This window comes from Hyla sarda, chromosome 5 (genome assembly GCF_029499605.1).
Source record: "Hyla sarda isolate aHylSar1 chromosome 5, aHylSar1.hap1, whole genome shotgun sequence".
NCBI classification, from domain to species: Eukaryota; Metazoa; Chordata; class Amphibia; order Anura; family Hylidae; genus Hyla; species Hyla sarda.
Window position 1 is genome coordinate 85,042,234 of NC_079193.1, and position 18,122 is coordinate 85,060,355.

Sequence of the window (18,122 nt, forward strand, 5' to 3'; positions counted from 1 at the left end):
TGGCGGAAACATCTTCCAAAATTTTAATTCTCAACTCTCAACCAGGAAGGAACATGTTCATCCTTTCTGCCTAATCCACTCAGATACATTGCCGTCTATGGAGATGCCATATTTCCAAGTGGTCCTAACGCTGGACTCTTCTGCCAGTGCCTGCTGCCCTTGGGTGGACATTCTACTGTGTGAATGGGCCCTTAAAGAGCTTTCAAATAGTCAGTAAATGTTATTCTTTACATAAAATCAGAAAAGGAGGTTAACTTAATGGTAGATTCCAGGCAAAATATACAGGGTTTTTTTCTTTCAAATATCAGCTGTATGGTCCCCTACTGGGTTATCTATTTGAAGGGTAGAGATCCCTGCCGCTCTCTGAACCCTGTCCTGAATGACACTATAGCAGGGTCACCTTGTGCGCCCAGTAATTCTCTGCAGGGAATGAGGCCTCTTCTTGACCTTAGTGGGTGCCTGCTGTCAGATACCCATGGGTTAGATGTGCCATAAACATCTGGTTGATATATTTAAGCAGTCTACAGTGGAAAGCCCCTTGTTTCCATTCATAATAATTGGAAATTGCTCATAAATATACAGCTGGAAAATAACGTGCATGTCTCAGAACAAAATCCTTCCTATAATTTGTCAGCAGCGGAATGTAGGTATGGAAATAGTTATCCTGGACTTCTTCTAGAGGAACCTACATTTAAAGAGGGCCAAACATTTATTGCCTTGTTTTTTCTGTAAAACTTCTATTTCCAAAGGTATGAATGTGATGTGTATGTCTAACGCTAGGGATCCTGTGCATTAAACTCCACTCCCACCCCCAATACACAGTGAAAGGCATATAATTTTAGGCATTGCCCCCCTCCTCCCCCATCGATCGTGAGAATGGGGTTTCTTGAGACCCTGATAGAATGAAGCTGTTTTTGGACAGGACACTGCCGCTAAATACAACCCAGTTGGCCTGATGAAGATCATATTTACTGTAGCTCAGGCTAGTAAAGTCCCTGAAGGTTTACGGTTTTTCCTACGTTTTACAGAATATTAAGCTGCCATGTCAGAAGTTTTCTCATTACTTGGATGAAAGTATTGCCTTAGGTGATGTTCACACACAGCATTTTGGACTGTTTTTGAACTGCTGTTTTTACTATATTGAGTTGTGTTTAGTGGGAAAAATGACAAATCCCATTCATTCACTAAAAGTGCAAAGCGCCTTTTTTGATTTTTTTTCACATGTTTGTGGGTCATCCAAAAATTGTTGGTTTGCAAACTGCATAATAGCATATGCTGTATGAAAAAAATAAATGGTTGAAAAATATCTGAAAAAATGTTTCAAAGAGCAACAACTCAGTAGGTTCAATGGATGTATGTGAAAACTCAAGAGGTGCGCTCTATGGCGGGTGATAAGGCAAGTATTCCATGCGGAAAGTCTTCAACAGATAGCCTAAGCGCATGTTCTGATGGGTCAAATTCTACACGGATTTTGGTGCATCTATTCTGTGTTAATATAATCTGTATTAATATAATCTGACTTATTTTAGAAAACATGGTTTGACAGGTGTTCTTTAAGGTTAATTTTGGGGTAACAAGCCCCAAAGGTTTTTTCCGCTGGAACTAAAAAAAAAAATTTAAAAAAAAGCTCCTTTGTATTTGTCCTCTCAAGTTCCCACTGTTCATATGGGGTGTAAACGTGTCCTAAAAGATCCGTATACACTTTACTCAAACAAGACTGGATGGATGTCTATAAAAATGGGCCTGCGGACTTTCTCACCGTTGATTTTAAAGCTTTATCGCTATATAATGAGAACTTATGTAACTTTGTAATCTACTTTGTATTAGTCCAAACACTATACAGAACAATGGTCAGTACATTTGTGCATACAAAGAGCAAAATATAGAATAAAACTCAAAATCAAGTGACTTTTTCTTTTTCTTACATTGAGAGGCTGCAAATCATTATAAAAACAGCCCTGTCTCCAGGCTACATGTGTTACCTATACTGATACAATGTGACCAGTCTTCATTTGTGTGTTATTACGTTAGAGGATTTCCTAGGCCTGTGGTCTCAAACATATGGCGTCTTACTGGTTGCAGAAGTGCAACTTCCACTTTGTAGTTTTGCAAGAGCTATAGGTTGGTCACTACTGGCCTAGTATTAGTAGAATGTAACAAACCCTCAGCTGTGAAATATAAATCCAGGGCTTGTTTTTCTCCTCTATATATAAACTAAACAACCTTAGGTCTTAAAGGGAATCTGTCATCCAGTATCGACTGCACTAACCTGTTGTAGAGGCTTGTAGTGCAGGTGACACTGATGACAATACTTACCTATTCCTGCTCTGTGCCTCCGTTCCACCGTAATCCTGGCTCCATGCATGGGGAGCTTGAGAACACCTGGTGCACCAAGCAGGTCATTTTCTTGTACCGAAGAACTGGGATTGCAACAAGAACGAGGAACGGATCGGGTACCAGTAAGTATCATTGTCATCAGTGTCACCTACACTTCAAGCCTGTACAACATTTTAGTGCAGGAGATACCGATAACTGATTCCCTATTAAAATATTGACTATCTGAAATAAGACAGTCTGCACAAACTTTTTTTATATAATGTGATAAAAAAAAAATTGAATAGCCATCATACATCGCCATATTCGTACAAAGCAGCATCTGGATGCTTATATCACGGGAAATAGAATATACAAAAAAATAGTATCTGAAGCTTTGGCTACAGGGATCTGCGCTGTGACAGTCATTTCTGAATGGACGTGTTGTGTGTGTGTTGTGGTCTAGTTACATGGGAGTTAGTGCAGCTTTTTGATCTCTGTAGGTCGCTTCTTTAGGCACTAATGTGCTGTGCCATTGAAAGTGAATTTCTATTTCTAAACATAAAAGTTTACAAATTCCTGCTAAACACGCGATTTAACAACCGCAGAGAAGAGACCTGGGCTTCTGATGCAGGGAAATACTCCATGGTTTAGTCATGTGCATTGTCCCTTGCCCATGCAGATCAATTGAGAAGCTCACGAAATGGGGGCAGGAAGAGCTAGATACTGTGGATTATGGATTCGGGGTCCGGCTTCTGTCTTGAGAAATGGTGTTAACTATTGGAAATACCCTTTTAATGTATGTATTTTGTTCATACCGAGGCTAAGGCTGGGTTCACATTTGCATTGGAGGCCCCAGACAAAATATCACAGCATATTGCACTATTTACAGCATGCCGAAAACTTGGTAGACACCAATAAAAATCCGTCAGGTGCCTGACACTTTTATTTTTATTTTTTTTATGTAGTATTCTGCTCAAGTGATGGAACAGAACAAAATAAACTAAAATGTATGTGTGCACCCTGTCTTATATGTAGAAGGTTAGAACACACATGCTTCCAAAATATTGCTGACCGGTTTGGATTTTCCCTTCACCTGAAATAGAGAAAAAAAACAAACGTGTGTTTGTGTTACACCCCTGGGGAATTTTAGCATTTGATGCAACATTTTTTTTCTCTTATTTCCTTGTGCATAAGGAAGTGAAACTTTTAGTTTGATATTAACCAAATGAGGTGCTGCAGCTGCTATAGACGTGTCTTGGGGTATGTAATCTTAATGTTTCTAAAACTCTCAATGCTTGTAGCTGTTCTATACACGAGTGGGCACAGGGCAGCTGAAGGATCCAGGAATTTAGTTTTTCTGTCTCATGAGTGTCCTATAAGAACTGTACAGTTCAAACAAATCAAAAGGTATTTAATTTATTGATTTCAGATTATTTTATGCTTTTGCATTTAAAGGGGTTGTCCCACAAACTCCACCAGCCGCCTATCCGTTGGACATGTGATGAGTGTCAGGTTAAAATGAGCAGCAGTCAGACATGCACCCTGCCGCTCCATTCAACCCACAAATATGATTGAATTCAGAGCTTGGTTATCTTCATCTGACCCATAGAGTTAAAGTCGCAGTGTGTATGTCTGACTGTTGCTCCCTTTGACCAGGAGGATACGTGACCCTGCCCTTGCGATCCATGAGTGTCCTAGAGGTCAGGCAGCCACCAACCGGACACTTCTCACCTGTCATGCAAAGAGGTTATAGGTGATGCTTGTGGGAAAAACACTAAAGACTGTGGATTCCTTCTGCTAAGACCTGATGACATAAGGCGAGTGTAACTTGAGGGACTACTGTGCTGTTTCGGTAGGAAAATGGTGGTCAACGTCTAGCTATGCCATTATCAAAACCTTTTTTCTCAAAGCACATGTTGAGGTTTTCCCACCTAAGGCTGTCCGTTTTGCCACCCTCTCGGCTATGGCCGAGTCCATACAGCTTTTTGAGTCGGCAGTCTCCAGCTCTGCCATAGAGTTGTATTGGGGGGGTGTATCAGCCATCTCTTTTTGCAATGGTCAACACGCCCCCTTCCCGCAGGCGGCCCGGGCCCCGTACAGGAGATCGCGGGGAGCCCCAGCAGTCTGACCTCCCGTGACCTGAAACTTATCCCCTATCCTTAGGATAGGGGATAAGTTTTTCAGGACTGGACTACTCCTTTAAAATGAAAGGGGTACTCTGGTGGAAAACAATTTTTTTTTTTTTTTTTTTATTCAGCTGGTGCCAGGAAGTTAAACAGATTTGTAAATGACTTCTATTTAAAAATCTTAGTCCTTACAGTACATATCAGCTGTATTCAAAGGATAGGGGATAAGATGTCTGATTGCGGTAGTCCCGTCGCTGGGACCCCCGTAATCTCCATGCAGCACCCGACATTCTAAACAGTAGGTTTAGAATGCTAGAATCCCACGACAGGAGACGCGATGCGGAAACCCAGCGTTCATAACATACTGTTTAGAATGCTGGGTGCTGCACGGAGATCGCGGAGCGTCCCAGTGGCCAGACATGTTATCAGACATCTTGCTAATCGGGGATGAAAAGTACATGTAATATCATACTTGGATATATGACAACACTACTTGCTTTATTATCACTTGTATTTTCATAGTTGCATTGATAAAAATTAATAAAAAGCTTAAAATTAAGAGATTCCCCCCCCCCCCCCCTCCCATATTTCATAAACTTCTAGTGATCTACCTGGGAACACTGAACCATGCACATTAACACTAAGTGTTGTAGTTGTTGCCTATGTGGAATTCCCATTTATGGAGGGGGTTGGTTTTCTAGATTATTCTTACCCAGATTAGCTAATTGTTTTTCATGCATTGAGTCAATGAGATATGTAAACAGTGGGAAGAATGCCTGTCTTTGTATGATTGTAATTTTGTCATTGGTTATAGTCAGTGAATTTATACAATGCTTTCTTTTTCTTCTAGGTTATTTTTCTTGTTGCACTTGGTTTACTTGAAGAATGCTGCCCAAGGACCGGAAAGGGGTAAGTGCCCTTTCAAGATAAATAGTTCCTAGTCATGTAAAGGCACTTGTGTAATGGGCTAAGTGCCCATGGATGTAATTATGGTTTATATATGAATCAGATCAGAAGGTTTGCACATTTACATACATTGTGCATTAAACATATTCCATATTTATTTAGGGGTAGTCTAATCTTTAAATCCCATTGGTTTGAAATAATAAAAAAATATTTGTCTCCTGTGGCCAGTCTCTCTCCTAAGCATTCATTTGGAGGACATGGACCGTGTCACCACAGAGAGATAATCTGGAATTAATGCAAGCTGGCACTAGGGGGCAGAATAACATGGTGGAATTTTTCCCCTTACATTTTGAAAGGCTATACATCTTTAAACGGTCACGGTTATTCAAACAACTTTCCTCATTTTGATAGCCTATGTGAGTTGTAACAGTCTAGGCGTGAGTACTAATGGCAAACAGCACAATTGTGCCTTCCATGACATGGGAAAATAGGATGCCAGTGTATACAAGCACAGACAGACATGGGCTCCAAGTACTTTATTGGCTCACACCTTAAAGCACCCCAAACCATTCTTTAGGGTAGTCGCTAGCTGACTAAGTGTAGTTTGGTGTGCTTTATGGTCTGAGCCAAAACAAATATGTAAGTGACATTGAATCATGGTGTTAATGCTGTAATAGTGCTGTCATTATTTCATTTTAGAGGAAAAAGGCAAGTGAGGTGCAGACAGGTTTCCACAACTGGGGTCTATGAAAGGTCCCCTGGCCTGCCATGGCTATAGGCTACCAATAACTAATAAGCTGCCCTTTTCTGTTCTCCATCTTTATTTTCAGATACAGTAACTTGACATATAGGGAACGGCCCAGATTACTTAAAGGGGTACTTAATTGCTAGACATCTTATCCCCCACCATTTACATAAATGAAGGGGGTGTGACGTCACACCATGGCCTCCCGAACCCAGCATTCTTAACATAATGTGCAGAACGACGGGTGTCTGCACGGAAATCGTGGGGGGTCCTAACGGCTGGCCCCCCTCAATCAGACATCTTATCCCTTATACTTTGTATAGGGCATACGATATCATGCAACTGAGTACCCCTTTTAAAGTGTACTTGTCATATCCCGCAAAAAATGTATTAGACATGTTATTCCCTATCCAAAGGCGTGACTTCACATCTCAGTCTCGGAAGCAGTGCCTGACACAGAATGCTGGGTGCTGCATGGAGATTGCGGGGGTTCCCAGCAGCGGGACCCCCGGGATCAGACATCTTATCCCCTATCCTTTGGATAGGGGAATAAGATGTCTAAGGCCAGAATACCGTTTTAATGTTACCCAGTAGCTAATCCTGACTATGTACATCTCATTTTTATGCCTCTATCACCTATATTTATTATAAAAATACCTCTTTTCCATGAAGCATCTTTTGTCCCTTAACTCATGGACAAGCCTGATGATGCTACAGGACCGGTTAGTGCCCCAGTAGGTATGTGGACCCCTAGTGGTGGGATTTTCAGGGGCTCTATTCTTTATTAAATATTTACAAAATAAACAAATTAACCGTATCACAAAAGGTCTTTAATTTTCATCAATAACATATAAAAAGTTTTTGGATCTGACAGTATCGATTTAATCACAGATAAACATGTGTGATGCTGCTCTTTTCAACTCTGTGGTCCTCAAGAAGAAAGAAGATAGCCATGCACTGAACTCTTCTATCTTCTTCAGGCCCATTAAATGCAGCTGTGGTTTTATTGTCAGACTGACGCTCCATTTAGTCATGGGGACACGAGTTCTATTGTTGTGATCACTGGTGGTCCCAGCAGTCAGACCCTTGCTGATCACTCATCCCTGTGTATAGAGGATACTTGTTGTTGGTGGGAAAACAACTTTAACCCCTTCCCGCAAAATCAGGTACACGTATGTGGTGATTAGGGATGACTTCCTGCATCATGTACCCGATGAGAATAAACTGTCACAGCGCTGCCGGGTGCTGTGACAGTTTATTGAGCTCGACTGTGCACAGCCGAGCCTCCCTGAAGCCGGCCAGGGACCAATCAGTACAGACGGACCAATAGCAGGGATCTGGTGCGGGTCTCCTCCTTCCCCCTCTTCTCTGTCGCTTCACAAAGCTGTGCTCCAATCCTGGGTTAATCCTGTAGATGTGGTCACTGAGACCGCAGCATCTATTAGAGGGTAGCTCCCTCTGTCACTGATTGGTGCTCTGCAAAGTGAAAGCAGAGCACCGATGGTTGCCATGGCAACCATTGGCCTTACACTTGCCTCCATTGCCATGGCAACCATTGCCCTTACACTTGCCTCCATTGCCATGGCAACATGAGCGATCAGTCCCTACTTAAGGTAGGGACTGATCAATCCTATGCCTTTCAGTACTGACAGACATAGGCATAATTCAATAGAGTACAGATGTGTACTCCATTGAATTATGTGTAGAATAGTAAAAAAAAAGTGTGAAAAAAGTGGAAAAAATTGCAAAAAATATAAAAATAAAATAGTGTATAATACACCCCCAAAAATAGTCCCCCCCCCCCCCAAATACATAAACATGTCCCACAAAAAAGTCCTCACACAATTGCGTCAGTGTAAAAAAAAAAAGTTCCAGCTCACAGAACGTGGCGACTTAAAATAGTTTTTATGCCATAAATGAACTAAAATATAAAAAATATATAAATTTGGTATCGCCGTAATCGTATCAACCTGCAGTGTAACGTTAACATGTCACTTATACCGCATGACTAACGACCTAATGAAAAAAAGTTAATTCTGCGGTTGATTTTAATTTTATATGTATACCACCTCATAAAAAATAAAATAAAAAGCTATTAGAGTGTCACATGTACACTAGAACAGTACCAATGACAGCATCAATTTGTCTCCCAAAAATATTTTACACCCCAAGGCCCCTGTAATTATATATGATGCCAACAAAATATCCCAAACTAAAAGGATTCCCCAAAATCCACACAGCACGCCTTCATATATGAAGCCTGTGTGAGTGACACGTAGTGCACAAAGGCCACATATGGGATATTTCTAAGTACGTCAGAATTCGGGGAATAAATCTTGAGTTTTATGTCTTTGTCAACACCTACTGTGTTACCGAAAAAAATGGATTAAAATGAAAAATCTACAAAAAGATTACATTTTATAATTCCGCCTCCACTTTGCTTTTATTTCTGTGAAATGGCTAAAGGGTTAATGAACTTCTTTTAATGTCATAATGTCACTCTGTCTACTTTAAGGGGTACAGTTTATAAAATGGGGTGCTTTATGGGGGTAGCAAACATACAAGCCCCTCAATTCCACTTCAGAACTGAACTGGTCCCTGATTTTGCAATTTTCTTGAAAATTTTGAAAATTGCTACTAAACTTATAAACCCTCTAACATTCTTAAAAAGTAAAAGTATGATTATCAAACAAATGGGACATAAAGTAGACATATTGTAGATGTGAATTATTAATTTTGGTGCAGCATGGTTATTTGTGGTACGAGCAGAAAATATAAAATCTAGAAAAATGCAAATTTTCCATTTTATTTAGCAAATTTTTTTTTTTTTTTACAAAAAACACTAAATATATTAATCAAAATTTACCACTAATGTAAAGTATAATATGTCACGAAAAAACTATCTCAGAATCGCTTTTATAAGTTAAGCGTTCAAAAGTTATTACCAAATAAGTGGACGCATGTCAGATTTTAAAAATTTGCCTTGGTCATTAAGGTCAAAACAGGCTATTGAGTGAAGGGGTTAAGGTTGGTTTAGGAGTTTGGACAGGGAGGCTTCTGAAAACAGACATCATCTGGGTAAATCCCATAGACTCATAAACTACTTATTGATTCCGCACATGACTCCTATGTCAGGAATTTAGCTTTATGATCTCTTTGAATCGTCACAAATTTACTTTTCCAAGAAGTCGTTGAAGGACAAGACAGTGGGGGAATGTTTCCTGCAGGAAAGAATTAATGATTTAAGTGTTAAGATAAAGAGTCACTCACTTCACAATGCAGTGCCCTAAGGAAAACCTGTAAGGAGAAAGAGAGAAAAAAATAAGACGAGTGCAGCGCCTCGTGTAATTCTGTGGGTCCGGAAGGACAGGGTAGTGAGGGTCTATGGTGGGACTCGCCTGGGTTAAACCTTGATGTTATGCATATCACCTCTAGAATTGGGGTACTCAAGGAGATTTGCAAGCTGTCTGTAGTCCGACCAGTAACCAGCTATGTGGAACCGGTAATAGAATATGAGGAGAGAGGAGGATAAAAAGGGCTACCCCCAAAAGGTAGATCAAGGATAGGAGTTCTTGTTTCTTCAATAAAGGCTTGTTTATTGTATAAAACACAAAAAAATGTATACAAAAAATAAAACAAATAAAATTGATTACATCAAAGAGACTCGTTTCGGGTGTTGTACCACCCTTCCTCAGTTGCAGATGAATGTTTTGTTTTATACAATTAAGCAAGCCTTTTTTGAGGAAACAAGAACTCCTATAGCCTTGATCTAACTTTTGGAGATTGTGCCTATTAGAGTCCTTTTTATCCTCCTCTCTCCTCGTAGTCTAAGGAAAGATCTATATAAAGAATTCAGTTGACAAACTGATACGCTGTGACTTTTGCATTCACTTGAGGGCCAATTGGAAGGTGTGTTCAGCATTGAGGCGACCTTTCACCTCAGTGAGAAGATCAATTGCATTAGAATTTGGGGCTCAAAAGAAACCTTTGCCCTTATTGAGCACATCATTTTTGCAGAAGATAATGTAACCAGCCACTCCGACCTGGACATGCTAAAGGAATGACTTATGACACGGTAGACAATGTTTGGCAGATCTTCTCTATCAGAAGGATAGTTCACCTTCACCATACCATATTGATGTTCTCCTAACGGAGCTTTGTATTGGTCATTTCAGAAACTATTTACTATGTTGTTCAGGCCTCTACGTTCACCAGATCAAATACCCTGTGACTTCTTTCTGTGGGGCTCAAGGATTTAGTGTATCTGCCCCTCCCCCCTTCAGCCACAGGCTCTGACCAACCTGAGAGCGTACCTATCATTTTAGGTGACTTTTCAGGATGATCTGCCCTGTGTGTGTACATGAACAGCGCTATTTTTGGTCATAATATTAATAACTTCATCTATAATTTGCAGTTCTCCCAGTACAGGTTGGCGGAGCTCCCTCCTCCTTCCACCTTAGACTTGTATTGAATGTCTTGCAGACAAAGGACAAAGCTGAGCTGATTTTCAGAGTGTAGTACAGTCTCCCAGGAGAGGGGAAGAGGGAAGAACCTTAATAATGGAGGAAAGAAGCATTTTTGTCTAATAAGATATTTTACAAAGTTTTTTTTTTTATATATTCACTTGATCTTTTTAGAGTTTGTTCAAAGTGCCTATTGAAAGTCTGGCACACATCTGGACAGAACTGTACTACTGCCTAGACATCTGCTGTGTTATCAATAGAACATGTTGTAGTCTATAGGTAAAACTTGGATAGATGGTGTGTCCTTTTGGCCCGGATGGGAAGCCTCTCTCTCCTTTTTTGGAAAAAGGCTTGCGATAGTCGGCTTCATTGTGCACATTTTTTTTTTTTTTTCAGTGTGACACATTTGCACTTTGGTGATAGAGAGCACGTTACTCGGCTCTTATAAAGCAAAAACCAGTGCATTTCATATATTGCTGACCAGTAAACTGGTTGCCAAACAAAGTAGTTTTAACCTTTTTTTTTACCAGATTGTCATGCAGTGATTAATGACATACATTTCTAGAAGGGTCCCAAAGAAAGTTCCACTTAAAGTCTACATTTCTATGAGGTTGCATATTATTATACTACAAAATCACAAATGGCTTTTACAGTAGGAGTTTATGCCATAACGTATTGCAGTAATAAGACTTACATGGAACGTTCTTTGAGTAGGCAGGAAACAGAATTGCAATATCGCATGTGGTTTTAAAGAGTTGTTTTTTTTGCATGGCTGCTCTTCAGGATAGACAATGATTATCTGATTGGTAGGAGACGGCTTTGTACATTGTGTCGTGGCCGTGCTGGGTAACTGCTGCTCCTTTTCACATCAGTTGCAAGTGGCGGATACCGCGTTGAACATATATTCATTGCCTATCCTGAGGCCACCTTTAAAGTGTACCTCTCATTTCAGTTGACTCTGCCCTGTGAGTGTACATATGGAGCAGCACTATTTATGGCCATTTATATAACTCTATGGGGGAGATTTATCAAAGGATTTAGACTGGTTTTTCCTGTCTAAATTTGTCGCACAGAAAGTCACAGTCTAAATATGTGCGACTTTTCTGCGACTTTTGCCGTAGAGGATTTTTAGAACATGATGCGTGCAAGTCTATTTTAGACTGAAATGCATTGGTGCTGAATTTATCAAGTGCGACTTTTGTGCGACAAGTCGCATCTGCCCAAAATACGCTGAAATGTCAGACCATGTTGGAGCAGGTCTAAATGCAGTTTAAGCTGTAGACCCTGAAGTCTGAGCACAGAATTTATCAAGGGCTGTGAGAACTTTGATAAATTAGGAGCACAATAGACAGGAGACTACCACATACGCTGGTCTATAAGCATACCCAGAATAGACTAGATTAGTAAATGTCCCCCTATAACTTGTAGTTCACCCAGAGCTGATGGGCAGAGCTCCCTCCTCCCCTCTCCATAGACTTTCATTACTTGTCTTGCAGACTCTGGATAAGGCTGAGCTGATTTTCAGCAGCAAAGGGGGGGGGGGGGGGGGGGGGGAGGGAAAAGATTTATAACAGAAGAAAGAAGCATTTTTGTCTAATAAGATATATATTACAAAGTTTCTTGCCTCTACTATCAAAGCTTGTTCAAATTATGTTCCCTAACCCAAAAGCTTTCAGGGGAAAAAATGACTAAGTTTGAAACTGGGCGAGATTCACCCGTAATGTTTTCCTGATGCAACTTTAATATCTATAACAAGTAATTAAACAGTTGTATAATGTTTATGAAGATGTAATATTCACTGAATAGGGGTTATGGACCTGTACTAGTGGTTGGATAGATATGAAATACCGTATTTATTGTGGGGGAAAAACCCTGTTATGCTGTATTTTTCATAGGGTTAATCCTAGTGCAATCTTGGAAATACTCCGATGTCCTCTTGTGAAGACTTTGTAAGCTCAAGGCAGAATTTCCAAGCGCTGTTAAGTCTGGTGACTTCAGCATTGAGGTTTTTTTCTCTTCTGCTTTGTAATCCTATAAGTCTACTTCCTCTTGTAACTTGGCAGTTCAGAGCTGTTCCTTGTGAAGCGTACATCGTGCAGTGCTGTGACTTTACATAATGCTATTACAGGAGACCATCAGCGTGTGGGTGCGAGATCCTAAAATACAGAAGGATGACTGGCATCCCTACCTGGATTATGAAATCTGCATTCATGTAAGTCTGTTTATTTATGGGTTTGTGAATTTATTGAAATATTCATTAATTAACTTTTTATTCCTCGTATTATCTTGGATAATTTGTTTTGCTGTATTGTAGCTTTCATTTGTGTACATATGGGTCCTGGGATGACATTTATTGACACCTTGTTTTAAAGGTCAGATAAGAAATATTCTTAATATAAGCTGGTAACAGCACATGCAAATTTTATTCTTTTTTTCCAGCTATTTTTTGAACGATAAGGGCAATGATGTAGTAAACTTTTGTCTCTAAGTTATATATTTACCCATGTAAAAATAATGTATATGTGTAAAGGTAAGATGCACATATAGGTTTTGTCATCCAGTGTAACTATATTTATAAAAATCTAAACTTTCTTTACAGACAAACAGTATGTGCTTCACTGTGAAAACTTCCCGGGTCCGAAGAAGGTTTCGAGAATTTGTGTGGCTGCGGCAAAAACTTCAGAGTAACGCTGGACTAATGTAAGGGATTCTGTGTAATGTGAGCGTTGTGTAAATATATGGCTGGATATTGTACGTATGGTGTGTGTATTTTTTATTTTATTTTTTTTCTCTTGGAGCATGTATACATTTTAGGGATGATGATGGGGAAAGGTCTCCAAAAGACCTTTGAGAATATCACCCTTACTCAGTACCAAATTTTTACTTCCATATGTACTATGCATTCTTTTGTCACCTTTAGGGTAGGGTCACACCTGCCATATTTTGCTGCGTATTTGCTTCTGCATGTTTTCCTACCCTTTCAAGTCAGTGGGTAGCAAAATCAGCTGTGTATTTTGCTTCCCATTGACTTCAGTGGGTAGGAAAATATGCAGCAGCAAATACTGCACGTGTCACCCTCCCGTAAAGAGGTTTCACTGTATATGATATGAGTTCTGAAACATTAAGCAACTTTTAAAAACTGTTAACGCACAGTTATTACATCAGACAAAATAACTAACGGTGTATTGTTTTTTTTGCCTATTCCATATACATTTTTTCGATCCATTTACATGAGAAAAGTGTATATACTAATATAAAGTGTACTTTTTTCTTGTAATTCTTAGAAGCTCAGTTTCCTTCATTCCTCATTAGGTCTGACTCTAAAAAAAAAAAATTCAAGGGGGCAGGGGGGGTCTGAGTGTTTCAGGAAAAATATAATATTACGGGTTATGGATACTAGATTTATGTGTATAGAACATTTATCCAGGGATTTATTCTGATCGCCATATTGGAAGGAATTGTTCCTGTTATGGGGCAATTGTCATAGGCCTCATGGAGATTATTTTTTTTGCCTTCCTCTGGATCAACACAGTAGGGTTAGATTGAACTCAATGGACTTTTGTGTTTTTTTTTATCATTACAAACTGTTACTATGTCTTCATTATAGGAGCCTATGGGTATATGTCGCATTGTCTGCCTATGTAACTATTATCAAGGTTTTAGTTAGACTGCATTCACATCACGATTTCTCCATCCGACCCGAGTACACGATTTTTTTTAGCTTAAAATCGTATGAAATCGTATATAAACTCGGATCCATTGACCTCCATTAAAAAATCGGAACCATTACACACATCCGATTTGACCCACATCCGATTTTGCATGATTTTTGTTCAGGTCTGAAATCGTGGTCAACCCCGATTTCAGACCCGAACAAAAATCATGTGAAATCGGATCAAATCGGATGTGTGTAATGGATCCAATTTTTTTTTTTAATGGAGGTCAATGGATCTGACTCTATATACCATTTCATATGATTTTAAGCTATAAAAATCGTGTACTCAAGTCGGATGCTGAAATCGTGATGTGAACACAGCCTTAAATTCTTATTTTTATTTTGTAGATATAATAATAATCTGCTTCCTTTTTTTTTTTTCTTCTTTTTTTCCTCCTCTCTCATCTTTCCTTTAGTGTCCTACCAGAACTGCCACCCAAAATCCCATTCTTTAATATTAACAATACACAGAATGTGGAGCAGCGCGTCCGCGGCTTACAAGACTTCCTGAATAAGTAAGTTTTTTTTTTTGTTGTGTTTTTTTATTTTTATTTTTTTTCCTCGTAGGGAAGTGTGTGCCGAAAAATTCTTGTCCTGTGTTACAGAGCCATCTAGTGGCTGCCGTCATGGCCTGTTGGCTTTTCCTTGTAGCCGTCGCTATTCTTTATAGCACCCTTCCCCCCTCGAGGAGACAATTGTTCAGGGTTGATTGTCTGTATAGTAGGTGGAGCTGCGGGAAACATGCCTTGTGCTGTCTGTCCTTTGTATAACCCTACATCCTTGTTTCATGCCACATAAAAGAAAGATGTGTAGATCCCTAGTTCCTCATTGCAGCGCAGTTCCTCAATCTGACTCGGTATTATGTAAGCGGCTTCCTTCGGGATGCAGTGTATAAGGATTACAGGTGGCGTATTGAAGATTCAGGCTACACACAGACATTTTTATTTCCTAAGCTCAAAAAAAAAAATCTATTGAGAGCATTTGTCCGTAGGAGTATATAGTGTCCCTGGCAATGCTGCCCAGCCTAAATATTGGGGTGTTACCTGTGCCTACAAGGGTGGGGCATGTAAGTCATAATGCTAATTGAAATATGCCCATTTAATTAATATATGCCCCGCTGAGGCTCAGTCTTTGTCCAGACAATGGCTGATTAAATATAAGGTCAGGCTAAAATACCTTTTTAAAAATTGTAATACAGTATATTGGAAATAAATATACGGTATTTACAGTGCATGCTGCATTTAAGAGGCAGCCGGCATATGTAACTATCACCCCATCCATACCCCTTCTGGCCTCAGTTGTATGCCACATATGTCTGGGGTCCCTTGTTCTAGCTAGTGCAGTATTTCCCAAACACTGTGCCTCCAGCTGTTGCAAAACTACAACTCCCAGCATGCCCGGACAGCCTTTGGCTGTCCGGGCATGCTGGGAGTTGTAGTTTTGCAACAGCTGGAGACACACTGGTTAGGAAACACTGATCGAGTGGTTGGAGTCCCAGCAGTCAGAGCACCATTCATATAATACATGTAATAATAATATTAATAATGATGATAAAAATAAAAAAATGCTCAAAAAATAAATAAAAAGTAATAAAAAAAAAATAACATTTTATTTATATAGCGCCATCAGATTCCGCGGCACTTTACAATTTTGGGGATAGACGTCTAAAAATTTCCATTCCTGCTCTACTGCATACACTGATTTTACGACCCACAATAACTCCTTGGCGATGGATCTGGACCTGCCCAAACACTCTTATTTTGTAAAAGGGATCACTAAACACAATTTTTTTTTTATTATTTGGTTAAAAAAAATTGACATTTAAATCTTGTTCATTGTAAGACATGTGCAAAAGCCAAAGAAAAATTGGATGGGGCCACATACACATGTAAGCTTTCCCTGGGTTCAATCTCTATTTTTCACTGAACAGAGGAGAGAGATCGTGTCCACTATTAGCTTAGTCTAAACTTTGTCCTTCCCAGAATTAGGATCACCATAAGGGTATGTTAACACTGCAGATTTTCTGCGTGCGGAATTGTGCTTAGGAATTCTGCTGTAAGAACCTAAACATTGCTGCCCCAACACTGCCCCAAACTCTGCAGCTGTATGGTATCAAAATGGCAGCAGTGGCATGTATCCTATAGCGATATTCAACGATCACCCTCTTCTAAATGACTTTTATCACTAGAGTAGACTTTGGTGTGATGGCTCTCCAGCTTGTTTTCCATCCATATTTGAATGTTGGCCGGACGGGTTTTTTAGTTGGGTAAAACTAGTGTTTTTTTTAACCCAACTAAACAAGACCGGTACATGCCAGGCCAATGTCACCCAAATATGGAGTGTAGAAGTATAGGGGGAGATTAATCAAATTCTGTGTGGAGGAAAAGTCAACCAGTTGCCCATAGCAACCAATCAGACCACTACTTTCGTTTTTGAAAAGGCCTCTGAATAATAAAAGAAGCAATCTGATTGGTTGCTATGGGCAACTGGTCGACTTTTCTTTAGCACAGGTCCTGATAAATCTCCCCTACATAGTGTATAAAAAAAAACAAAAAACCTTAGGTTACCACTTCTACTTAGGCTGCATTCACATCTAATTTTTTGCAACACAGTTGCCGTATCCGGTTTCATTGAAAAAAAACGTATCGAACCGTATATATAGACATTTCATTGTAAACCGTATATATAGACATTTCATTGTATACCGTATGCCAACCGTAGCATCAGGTTGTGTACGTTTTGCATCATTTACGGGTTTATACGGTTTTTAACGGTACACCAAACCGTAGTCTACAAAAACCGTATCCAACCTGTATACGGTTATTTTAAAATGGAGTTCTATGGTAACCGTATTGAACCGTATGTGCGTACGGTTACATCCGGTTTGCACAATACGGTTTTTCATCATTTATTTATTAATTTTTTTTTATTTTTTGGGGAAATTCTATAAAAAATAACTTGACAAACCAAAAACCGTATCTGTTCATTTTTTCTATGAAAACGTATGCAAACTGATATCTGTTTTCAAACCGTATACGGTTTAAAAACGGGAGGTGGCATATACTGTTGCATACGTTTTCGGTCCGGTTTGGAGACATAAGTTTTTTGTACAGAAACTGGATACGGGACCCGTATTGCAAAAACGAGATGTGAATGCAGCCTTACCCAGATCCACATTGTAAATCAGGAAAGCAAAAGAATAAGTTCTAACATCTAAGTAGGCCAAAGGATAAATCAGGAGCACCTCCGCATTAATATGAATAAGGGTCATGGTCCCCCCTCATCCTGGGCCCTCTACCCTACTGTAAATCAGAGTGCACGGCCCCCGCAAAACCACCGCTTCCACTCCGATCATTATAGTGGGCATCATGCAATTCTAGGATTCTCCTATTGAGAGAGAAAAAGGAAAACTTTATTCGTAAAAAATGTTGTTTTTGTTGTCCGTAGCAACCAGATTTTTCCATTTTGGGGGGGGAAATGAAAGCTTGTTTACACTGAACACCACTGACCCCTTTTTTGTCAGGTAGCAGTGATACATGTGGCCCATTATAATGGATATATTAATATATACTTATTTTAGCCCATTATTATACACCACTCTCTTTTTGAACTGCTATTGTATGTGGTAAAACAGAGCAGCTATATACAGTAAGACTTTATAGCAGAATCTGTAGGTGCCAAATTAACAGGTGGTCATAAAAAATTAATACATTTTAAAAAAAGGGACAGTTGTTTGCGTCAGTGGTCTACAAAGTGCGGACCTCCAGATATTGCAAAACTACAACTCCCAGTAAGCCCGGACAGCTTACGGCTGTCCGGGCATACAGGGTGTTGTAGTTTTGCAACATCTG

The 18,122-nt window shown here is 39.7% G+C and overlaps 1 protein-coding gene across 3 annotated transcripts in view; it reads left to right on the forward strand.

Moving 5' to 3' along the window:
* Positions 1 to 18,122, forward strand: part of SNX10 (sorting nexin 10) — a 50,687-nt gene that overhangs the window by 19,139 nt on the left and 13,426 nt on the right. For 2 of the 3 annotated variants that reach the window (XM_056519846.1, XM_056519847.1), the window contains 4 exons: positions 5,293 to 5,351; positions 12,685 to 12,768; positions 13,156 to 13,256; positions 14,688 to 14,786. In XM_056519846.1, coding sequence (XP_056375821.1) covers positions 5,328 to 5,351; positions 12,685 to 12,768; positions 13,156 to 13,256; positions 14,688 to 14,786 — 308 coding nt within the window. In that variant the 5' untranslated portion in view covers positions 5,293 to 5,327. Of the gene's footprint in view, positions 1 to 5,292; positions 5,352 to 6,914; positions 7,434 to 12,684; positions 12,769 to 13,155; positions 13,257 to 14,687; positions 14,787 to 18,122 lie in introns of those variants that run through there. The other variant, XM_056519848.1, reaches the window with a different exon arrangement.